General features: G+C 46.2%; 1 protein-coding gene across 1 annotated transcript; it reads left to right on the top strand.

Annotated features, from left to right (window-relative positions):
* Positions 1 to 770: 770 nt before the first annotated feature.
* On the top strand, positions 771 to 9,188 carry farsa (phenylalanyl-tRNA synthetase subunit alpha). Its single transcript, XM_080487281.1, has 13 exons — positions 771 to 955; positions 2,471 to 2,608; positions 2,683 to 2,781; positions 2,864 to 2,982; positions 3,411 to 3,503; positions 3,806 to 3,934; positions 4,019 to 4,134; positions 4,318 to 4,402; positions 4,588 to 4,687; positions 5,720 to 5,888; positions 7,456 to 7,533; positions 8,562 to 8,676; positions 8,840 to 9,188. The coding sequence occupies exons 1-13, from the start codon at positions 809 to 811 to the stop codon at positions 8,943 to 8,945; spliced, it is 1,494 nt and encodes a 497-aa protein (XP_080343407.1). The 5' UTR covers positions 771 to 808; the 3' UTR covers positions 8,946 to 9,188.
* The last annotated feature ends 1,534 nt before the right edge of the window (positions 9,189 to 10,722 follow it).

Raw genomic sequence — 10,722 nt, 5'->3', positions numbered from 1 at the left:
CATGCAAAGTCCAGTTGGAAAGGTTCAGAACAAAACTGCTTCCTGTCCAAGGAGCCACGGAAAATAAATTATATGACAAACCACATTGTAGTTTATCAGTTAGAGTTGACTATTAAACTTAAAAAAAAAAAAAAAATACTGTATATAATTATTATTTTTAAAAAATCATTTATTTGCTATGAAGGAAAATAATCTGTTGAGGAAAAGTCCTCCACCCCTGTCCTCCATCAGTCAACACTGACTCTGTGAAGTCAGCAGGTCTCTTCGTGTTAAAACAAGGTTTTTCTCTCCGCTGTTTTGACATAACTTGTTCCGGCACTATACAAATAACATTTTATTGAATTTCCACAACAAACCCGGATTTAGAGATTTAAATGTGCCAAATATTCAACGAGTGATGCTGTTTGACCATACAGTAAAATACTGTAAAACTTTCCTGGCTTGGAAGAATTTTTTGTGTGTTTTACTTGTAAGAAATCTTAAAATGAAATTTCATAGTTTTAATTAAAAAAAACTTTACTCATTACAAAGTTTTTCCCTAGATGCTTAGGATTTGCGTAAAGTGCGTTTTATATATTTTATTGTGCATATCTAATATATTTCATTATATTTTAACGTCTATTCCATTTAAGAATCCCTCTGGAACTAATTAAGCGTTTGTATTCTATCAAATGAATAAAATATTTGGTGCGCGTTTTTAGGGTGTTTACGGTAACTCCCTTCCCATTTCGGCACCCCTGTCTATGCCAGAAGCTTCGGCTGGTGACGTCACGTCCGGTCTCTTCCGGTCCTGTCTCTTCGCTGCAGCATGGCGGACACCGGAGTGTTGGAGACGCTCCTGCAGCGGGTCGAGAAGGCGGACGGCGGCGTGGACAGCCTGGACGTGGCGTCCAGCCTCGGCGTGGACCACCAGGTCATCGTCGGGGCGGTGAAGAGTCTGCAGGCCGTCGGGGAGGTGAGTGTTCCCCGCCGAGCCGCGCCGGAAGTCCCGGTGTGTCCGTCAGTGACGGAATGACTGATGCAACAGGAAGAGAAGGAGGAGAATAACTCGGTTTTTTAATTTAATGGATTGTTAAGTTTTGTACGGAGGCGGTCGGAAGGTTATTTCTGGTGGTGAAACTAATCTAGAGTTAATGACGTAGGAATCGTTTAGCTTGTAGCTTATCTCTGTTACCATGGTAACTCAAGTTTTGATATCAATAATAATCAGTGCATAAAGAAGTATAAACCTGCTAGTTAGACGATCTAAAATAGTTGCTTTTACATTTAAACCACAATAACATTTACAATAATAAAATACAGAGATCAGAAAAACAACAAAAGAACTTGAGTTTGTAAAAGCGAAGTGATAAAATAAAAGTTTTAAGACTAGAATTAAAACAGGATCGTGATTTTGCCTGTCTGAGCTCCTCTGACAGAGAATTATTATTATTATTATTATTATTATTATTATTATTATTAGTTCCCGTCACATTTCAGTCCAAATTTATCAAATAGTTCCAGAATAACCTTTAAATTAAAACTTGTTTTTGTGGTTCAGAGGATCTGTGATGGAAATGTCTTGCGTTTTCAGAAAACCAAGCAATTACTAAAGAAAGTCATTTTAATGAAACCTTCTGTAAAACACAGTGACATGTCCTGAATAAACCGTCAGTATCTGTTGCATTATGGGTGTTTTCCAGACTCACCCTGACCGCAGAGCTCTGAGGCATCAGAATCTCACCTCGGGTCTCACTGGAGCTTCTCTTTCAAATTTGTTTAAAATATCAAAAGTTTCTTTGAGATTCTTTATTTTTTTGACTGTTCGTGTGGATTGGAGCTTCCTGCTGGCCGCTGCAGTAAACAAACTTCTACTGATGTGACCTTGGAGTATATTAATCCTCTCCCCAGAAGGAGTTTTCTTCTGTTTTCTTCCTCTAATTTATTTAAATGTTTTGACTCTGTTTTGTTTTCAGACGAGCTCAGAAAATCATGAAAGGATCTTAAGAATTAAGTAACGAATCCGTGAAAACAAACAGTTAGATATTATTTATAGTAGATCTCTTGCAACATTGAATTCACGGAACAACAATCTATATTTTATATATTTAGTTTGACTGTGTTAGTTCAGACTCTGCTGGTTAAAGTGTAGTTTTTTTTAGTGTTTAGCTTTTAATTTTTAAACATTTCAAAATTGCCTTGGACCTGGAGACCATAAACACAACAAACCCTGAGGAAATGACTCCAAATCACATGGTCATGATAAAGTTAAATATGTTATTGAAGGCCGACATGATCACGTGTTGTTTATCTGATGTCTGTCTGCTTCAGTTGTTGCTCCGCCGTCGTCCCCGATCCCTGGTTCTGGCTTCAATAACTCCAGTTGAACTGCGGAGCCTGAAGTTGACCAGCCGGTCTGATGAAGCTGTTCTGACAACTGAAATGATGGTGTGAGGCGAGCCGGCAGCCATGTTTGTTTCCCTGTGTCCAGATCATCGCTGCAGAGCTGCGCTCCTCCAAACACTGGGAGCTGACGGAGGAGGGCGTCGACATCGCCCAGCAGGGCAGCCAGGAGGCCCGGGTGTTCGGCTGCGTCCCGCCGGAGGGTCTCCCGCAGAGCGAGCTGATGGTGAGGGCGGCGGGGCTCAGACCCGACAGGACGCTCGGGTTAACCCTCTAACCTGTCGCCGGCTCTCTGTGCAGAAAATGTCCTTTGGGAAAATCGGCTTCAGCAAAGCCATGTCCAACAAGTGGATCCGAGTGGACAAGACTCAGGAGGGCGGCCCCAGGATATTCAGAGCTGTGAGTCCCGAAAGAGTCCGATCAGTTTGCTCTCGGGCGTGAGTGGCGTCGATGATGGTTCTTCTCCTGTTTGTGTCCTCAGGTGGAAAACATGGAGGATCAGGTGAGAGAGAAGCTGCTTCAGGTGCAGGAAGGAAAGACGGCTCAGCTGGAAGAGAAGGAGAAGAATGAGCTGAAGAAGAGGAAGCTGCTCTCTGAAGTGTGAGTTCCTCCTGTTCAATACAAGCCCATTCCTCTTTAGGCAGCGTCACATGCAGTACCAGGAGTCTACCAGTAGGTGGCCGCAGCAGCTTCAAACATTGTGAAGTAAATAAATACATTTCTCTTTACTGATGTTTATATGTTGGTTGATAAAACCAAGCAGAAACTCTTTAAATAGAACAAGTGTTCTTTTATCAGTCTTTAGTTCTGTAGCACGTTTTGTACAAGAACAATAAAAACAAACACACCGAAGTGAAGGAGGAACAAAATCTGCCAGATTGAGAGGAATGAACCAACCGTGTGTGTGTGTGTGTGTGTGTGTGTGTGTGTGTGTGTGTGTGTGTGTGTGTGTGTGTGTGTGTGTGTGTGTGTGTGTGTGTGTGTGTGTGTGTGTGTGTGTGTGTGTGTGTGTGTGTGTGTGTGTGTAGGACGGTGAAGTCCTACTGGATCTCTCAGGGCAGCAGCTTCAGCACCACCGTCACCAAGCAGGACACGGAGCTGACCCCGGAGATGATCGCCTCGTGAGTTCCTCCCGCCGTCCAACACAAACACGTCTCCAGCCGCCTGACGGCGCCGTCAGACTGGGTCGGCGCCGTCAGACTGGGACGGCGCCGTCAGGCGGCACGAGCACATAGAGCAACCGCGGCCCAGAAAAGGGGACCGGTCCAAAGACGTGGACTTGGTCCTAAAGGCAGCGCAGACGTCACCTGACGCTTTGGACTTCACCTGTAGATGAAATCAACCAGGAAGTCCCAGAACGCAGCGCTTCCTGTCCCGGCGTCGGGAGTTTTCCTCGCTGACGGCGTGACGCTTTCTGTTGCAGCGGCAGCTGGAAGGAGAAGAAGTTCAAGCCCTATAACTTCGAGGCGCTGGGCGTGGCGCCGGACTGCGGTCACCTGCACCCGCTCATGAAGGTGCGGACGCAGTTCAGGCAGATCTTCCTGGAGATGGGGTGAGCGGCGGGAACACTCCCCCTCCGTCGGTCCGTCAGCGTTTCCTGTTTCCTTCTGCTTGATGATCCGTCTCGTCTCTGCAGCTTCACTGAAATGCCGACCAACAACTTCATCGAGAGTTCCTTCTGGAACTTCGACTCGCTGTTCCAGCCGCAGCAGCATCCGGCCCGAGACCAGCACGACACCTTCTTCCTGTCCGGTGAGTCCAGAACCAAATCCTACAACCTGGGGGGGGGGTGTGTGTGTGTGTGTGTGTGTGTGTGTGTGTGTGTGTGTGTGTGTGTGTGTGTGTGTGTGTGTGTGTGTGTGTGTGTGGTCAAAGTGAATCTCAGTGTTTGTCTCTGCAGCTGTTCACATAAAGTTTGGTTGAATCATGTTTCAGACCCGGCGCTCGCCCACCACTTCCCGCAGGATTACCTGGAGCGAGTGAAGAGGATCCACTCGGAGGGTGGCTACGGTTCCCAGGGGTGAGACCGGTTCTAGTGCAGAACCCACTGCTGTACACACACACTGTACACACACACACACACACACACAGTGTGTGGAACAGTGTGTTCCTCTGTGAACACACTGTGTGTGTGTGTGTGTGTGTGTGTGTGTGTGTGTGTGTGTGTGTGTGTGTGTGTGTGTGTGTGTGTTCACTGTCCTGCAGGTACAAATACGACTGGAAGCTGGAGGAGGCTCAGAAGAACATCCTCCGCACCCACACCACCTCCGTCAGCGCTCGCATGCTCTACAAAGTGGCTCAGCAGGTGAGTCCAGATCCAACCTGGTGAAGAGAGAAGAAACGTTTGTGAGCCGAGACCCGAGGATCATTTACCTGCTGCTGCTCTGCTGCTGCTCTGCTGCTGCTGCTCTGCTGCTGCTCTGCTGCTGCTCTGCTGCTGCTGCTGCTCTGCTGCTGCTGCTGCTCTGCTGCTGCTCTGCTGCTGCTCTGCTGCTGCTGCTGCTCTGCTGCTGCTCTGCTGCTGCTCTGCTGCTGCTGCTGCTCTGCTGCTGCTGTTCTGCTGCTGCTGCTGCTGCTGCTCTGCTGCTGCTCTGCTCCTCTCTTCTTCTTCCTCCTCTCTTCTCCCTCTCTACTTCCTTCTCTTCCTCCTCTCTACTTCCTCGTCTTCCTCCTCTCCTCTTCCTCCTCTCTACTTCCTCCTCTTCCTCCTCTCGTCTTCCTCCTCTCTACTTCCTCCTCTTCCTCCTCTCCTCTTCCTCCTCTCTACTTCCTCCTCTTCCTCCTCTCTACTTCCTACTTCCTCCTCTTCTTCCTCTCTTCTCTTCCTCCTCTCTACTTCCTCGTCTTCCTCCTCTCCTCCTCTCCCTCTCCCTCTCTTCTTCCTCCTCTTCCTCCTCTCCTCTTCCTCCTCTCTACTTCCTCCTCTTCCTCCTCTCTACTTCCTCCTCTCTACTTCCTACTTCCTCCTCTTCTTCCTCTCTTCTCTTCCTCCTCTCTACTTCCTCGTCTTCCTCCTCTCCTCTTCCTCCTCTCTTCTTCTTCCTCCTCTTCCTCCTCTCTACTTCCTCGTCTTCCTCCTCTCTACTTCCTCCTCTTCCTCCTCTCCTCTTCCTCCTCTCTTCTTCACGTCTGACCGCAATATATTTTCCATATTTTCCTTTGTGTTTGCTTCTTGTGATTTATGTGGTTAGTTTAGTTTGTTTACTACCCAGAATGCATTGCGCTCTATGCCCCGCCCACCCAGAGCTGGAGGTTTTCAGGGGACCAGAGATCTTGGTCGCTCTGGTTCTTCGCAGCAGAGACTCTGGACGCTCCCTAACCCGCTCTCCTCCAACAGGAAAAGTTCACGCCCGTCAAGTACTTCTCCATCGACCGGGTCTTCAGGAACGAGACGCTGGACGCCACCCACCTGGCCGAGTTCCACCAGATCGAGGGCGTGGTGGCGGACTACGGGCTGACGCTGGGCGACCTGATGGGCATCCTGCACCAGTTCTTCACCAAGCTGGGTCAGCATCTGTTCCTCACCAACGTCTGAAACCTGACCTCAGTCAGAGACCCAGGGCAGTTTGAGCAAGGCAGGAGCACGGTACAAACTCCAGCTTTACAGAATGTCCTGGAGCACTGGAGCACTGGAGACACTGGAGACACTGGAGACACTGGAGACACTGGAAACACTGGAGCCGAGGCTTAAAACTCCTTGTGGGAAGTTCACAGTCACTGAGACGGTCATACAGCCCAAAACTAATAATAATAATAAAACTAATAAAAATAATAATAGTAATAATAAAACTAATAGTAATAATAGTAATAATAAAACTAATAGTAATAATAGTAATAATAGTAATAATAAAACTAATAATAATAGTAATAATAAAACTAATAATAATAATAGTAATAATAATAATAATAGTAATAATAATAGTAATAATAATAATAGTAATAATAAAACTAATAATAATAATAGTAATAATAGTAATAATAATAATAGTAATAATAATAATAATAGTAATAATAATAATAGTAATAATAATAATAGTAATAATAAAACTAATAATAATAATAGTAATAATAATAATAGTAATAATAATACTAATAATAGTAATAATAATAATAGTAATAATAATAGTAATAATAAAACTAATAATAATAATAGTAATAATAAAACTAATAATAATAATAGTAATAATAATGATAGTAGTAATAATAATAATAGTAATAGTTAGGATTTATATCTCCCTTTCTTCACACTGACTCAGCGTCCAGAGATTCGTTCTCCCCAGTTCCTCCAGTGATGCTAAGCTACGTTGTAGCTACAGCTGCCCTGGGGCTGCTGACGGAGGCCTGAACACCACCAACATTCATGCACCATTCATAGAGTGGGTTTCGAACCGCCAACCCTCCGGTAGAACCAGGTGGAACCAGGTGGAACCAGTTAGAACCAGGTGGAACCAGTTAGAACCAGTTAGAACCAGTTAGAACCAGGTGGAACCAGGTAGAACCAGGTGGAATTGAGCCAAGATTCAGTATGAAAACCATCAAAATTCAGTCCATAAATCATTTGAATCAGATGATTTATAAATATAAAGAAAAATCAGTAAATCAATCGGATCCAAACTGAACCAAACTTCTAAACTCTCTTTGTGACGAGTTACCAACCGGTTTAATGAGTTAAAATAACAATTAGAACTGGTGGGTTTGTTGGTTTAGTGTGAATCTAGAAACTCTTTTAAAGGAGAAGCTGAACTCTGAACAAAGTGACGATGATGAAACACGTCAGGGATTCAAACCTGCAGCTTCTCCTCAGCCTCTTCGTCTTTAAGATAAAAGAAGAGAAGAGAATCATCATCATCATCATCATCATGAGTTCATGGAGTCAAATTATTTACCTCAAAAATAATCTGCTTTTTTTCAGTCAGTCCAGTTTTAGAATTCCAGACTGAGCATGAGGCTGACTCTTCTTCTTCTCCTCCTCCTTCTTCTTCTCCTTCTTCTCCCTCTTCTCCTCCTCCTCCTCCTCCTCCTTCTTCTTCTCCCTCTTCTCCCTCTTCTCCTCCTCCTCCTCCTCTTCTTCAGGAATCACCAAGCTGCGCTTCAAGCCGGCCTTCAACCCGTACACCGAGCCCAGCATGGAGGTGTTCAGCTACCATGAAGGTACCAGCAGCCGGGTTCTCACGTTTCTCCAAACAGGAAGTGGAACCCCTGAGGCAGAACCTGAGGAGTTCTTAGTGGAGCGCTGCTCCGACCGGGTGGAGGGCCGCTCCGACCGGGTGGAGCGCCGCTCCGACCGAGTGGAGCGCCGCTCCGACCGGGTGGAGGGCCGCTCCGACCGGGTGGAGGGCTGCTCCGACCGGGTGGAGGGCCGCTCCGACCGGGTGGAGCGCCGCTCCGACCGGGTGGAGGACCGTCAGATCTGAGAAAGTTGGTTCTCACGGGGAAGTGAAGGTTTTAGAGTTAAAAGAGTAAAACCAGCAGACGTGGTGAAGATTCTCCTTTTGTTTAGAAATGTTACGTTTCTAGTTTTTAGTTTTTTCAAGAAACTGAACATATCAGTGATCTACTGCTTCAGTGTAGAACACCGGCAGAACCTGCTAATGAAAGGAATTCTTCCACTACTTGTTCTTCTTCTCGTTTCTTCTCATTTCCTCTCGTTTCTCCTCGTTTCTTCTCGTTTCTTCTCATTTCCTCTCGTTTCTCCTCTTTTCTTCTCGTTTCCTCTCGTTTCTTCTTGTTTCTCCTCGTTTCCTCTCGTTTCTCCTCGTTTCTTCTCGTTTCCTCTCGTTTCCTCTCGTTTCTCCTCGTTTCCTCTCGTTTCTCCTCGTTTCTTCTCGTTTCTTCTCATTTCCTCTCGTTTCTCCTCGTTTCTTCTTGTTTCTCCTCGTTTCCTCTCGTTTCCTCTCGTTTCTCCTCGTTTCCTCTCGTATCTCCTCGTTTCTTCTTGTTTCTCCTCGTTTCCTCTCGTTTCTCCTCGTTTCTTCTCGTTTCCTCTCGTTTCTCCTCGTTTCTTCTCGTTTCCTCTCGTTTCTCCTCGTTTCTTCTCGTTTCCTCTCGTTTCTCCTCGTTTCTTCTCGTTTCCTCTCGTTTCTCCTCGTTTCCTCTCGTTTCTCCTCGTTTCCTCCCGTTTCCTCTCGTTTCTTCTCGTTTCTCCTCGTTTCCTCTCGTTTCCTCTCGTTTCCTCTCAGGGCTGAAGAAGTGGGTGGAGGTTGGAAACTCGGGCGTCTTCAGACCGGAGATGCTGCTGCCGATGGGTCTGCCTGAGGACGTGTCTGTGATTGCCTGGGGTCTGTCCCTGGAGAGGTACACACACACACACACACACACACACACACACACACACACACACACACACACACACACACTGTTGCCGGCAGTAATCTGAGCGTCTCTAATAATCCCGCCGCCGTCCAGCTCTCTGTTCTGATTGGCTGTAAACACGACACACACGCCGTCTGTCCCGCAGACCCACCATGATCAAGTACGGCATCAACAACATCCGAGAGCTGGTGGGACACAAGGTGAACCTGCAGATGGTCTACGACAGCCCCATCTGCCGCCTGGACTCCTGAGACCCCCCCCCCCCCCCCGCCCCCCCCAGCAGTCGCTCTGCTTCACACAGATTATTTATCAGAGGGCTTCACCTTCTTTCTGAAGCTCACATCCAAACCAAATCTCCACTTTGTGACCTCCAGACATCTTTCTTCTTTCTTTTTTTAAACCTCATCCCGACGTCAGAAGTAATCTTGTACAGGTCAAATATCATTTTTGGACTTTGTCAATAAAAAAATAAAGACTTTTTCCAGCTAACAATTTCTTTTCTCTTCTGAGCATTTTTAATATTTCATAGCTGAAGGTACAGACGAGGTGTTCAGGGACACTCAGGAGTTTACAGTCACCATTCTGTCACATGTTTTATTGATTAGCAGCATTAATTCATGAGAATTGTTATTTATCCATGTTTTTCACTAAATAAGAAAGAGTGACGCAGAATGTTGAATTTCTGTCTCATTGATCTTTAATGAAAGAGAATTTTTAAAACATTTTATTCATTATTTTACTTTCCAGCAGGTTGAATTGTCAAGATGTTTCAAAAACATTTGAATTCTCAGCTAAACTCTCATTTGACCATTTCTGGGTGTTGAAAGCAGAACTAGAGCTTCTCTATGGAAACCGGCTGGAATTAGACAAAGAATCGCTTCCTAATAATTCCTGTTTCAGCTGGGGGCTTCAGCTTTATGAGCAGCAGGAGTGTTGGACTTCCTGTGAAGGGGAAGATTTAGGTTGTGGCTTTTCTCTCCTGGTTTAACCTTCATAAAGAGGTTTTCCTTCGCAGCAGATCTTTTAATACCTGCAGGTCCTGAAGCTAAATCCACTGCAGGCTTCAGAGAAACGAGCCTCGCTCTTCCTCCTCAAACATGTTCAGACTTTGAATTAACCTGCTAAGCTGCTGTTGACCAACACGTCTGGAGAAGACAACAACAACAGTCTGTCCACTTGGCAATGTCTCCTGTTTACTGTCCGAGGACTTTATTTCCACCCGTCCTGAGCTGGAGGATCCATAAAGGAATTCAGGGACTCAACATTGACGATAACAAAGCTATAGGAAGCTCTCCGCTGGGAGATAATCTCTTTTAGAAGAGCAGAACCCGTGTGGCGTTCAGGGACGATAGAAATTGGATCATCAGTAGATTTCTTTGATGATCACATGATTCACTGATGGAACTATTTAAACAATGAAGCGTCTCATCAGCTCTGTGGCACCGCGGTGCTGCTCGGCGTTTTCAGGCGTGACGTTGGAGGAGCTCAGTAAGACGGAACCCTGGTCCTGGAGAACCCTGGTCCTGGAGAACCCTGGTCCTGGAGAACCCTGGTCCTGGGAAACCCTGGTCCTGGGAAACCCTGGTCCTGGAGGACCGCAGCCCTGCATGTTAATGTTTCCCTGCTCAGACACACCTGAGTTATGATGATGAGGCTATGAGCGTGTGTGTGTGTGTGTGTGTGTGTGTGTGTGTGTGTGTGTGTGTGTGTGTGTGTGTGTGTGTGTGTGTGTGTGTGTGTGTGTGTGTGTGTGTGTGTGTGTGTGTGTGTGTGTGTGTGTGTGTGTGTGTGTGTGTGTGTGTGTGTGTGTGTGTGTGTGTGTGTGTGTGTGTGTGTGAGAGAGATTAGACGTGTGGAATCCTCCTCTCACCACTAATCCTCTCACGGTCTGTTGTGGTGAATCGTGAGTGAAGCAGCTTTGTAGAAAGGTTCTACAGCCCCTCTACAGTCCCTCTGGACTGTAGAAAGGTTCTACAGCCCCTCTACAGTCCCTCTGGACTGTAGAAAGGTTCTACAGCCCCTCTACAG

The sequence above is a fragment of the Lipophrys pholis genome (genome assembly GCF_963383615.2).
Source record: "Lipophrys pholis genome assembly, chromosome: 19".
NCBI lineage: Eukaryota > Metazoa > Chordata > Actinopteri > Blenniiformes > Blenniidae > Lipophrys > Lipophrys pholis.
Note: the sequence above shows the minus strand (reverse complement) of the source record. Positions and strands in the feature narration are given on the sequence as shown.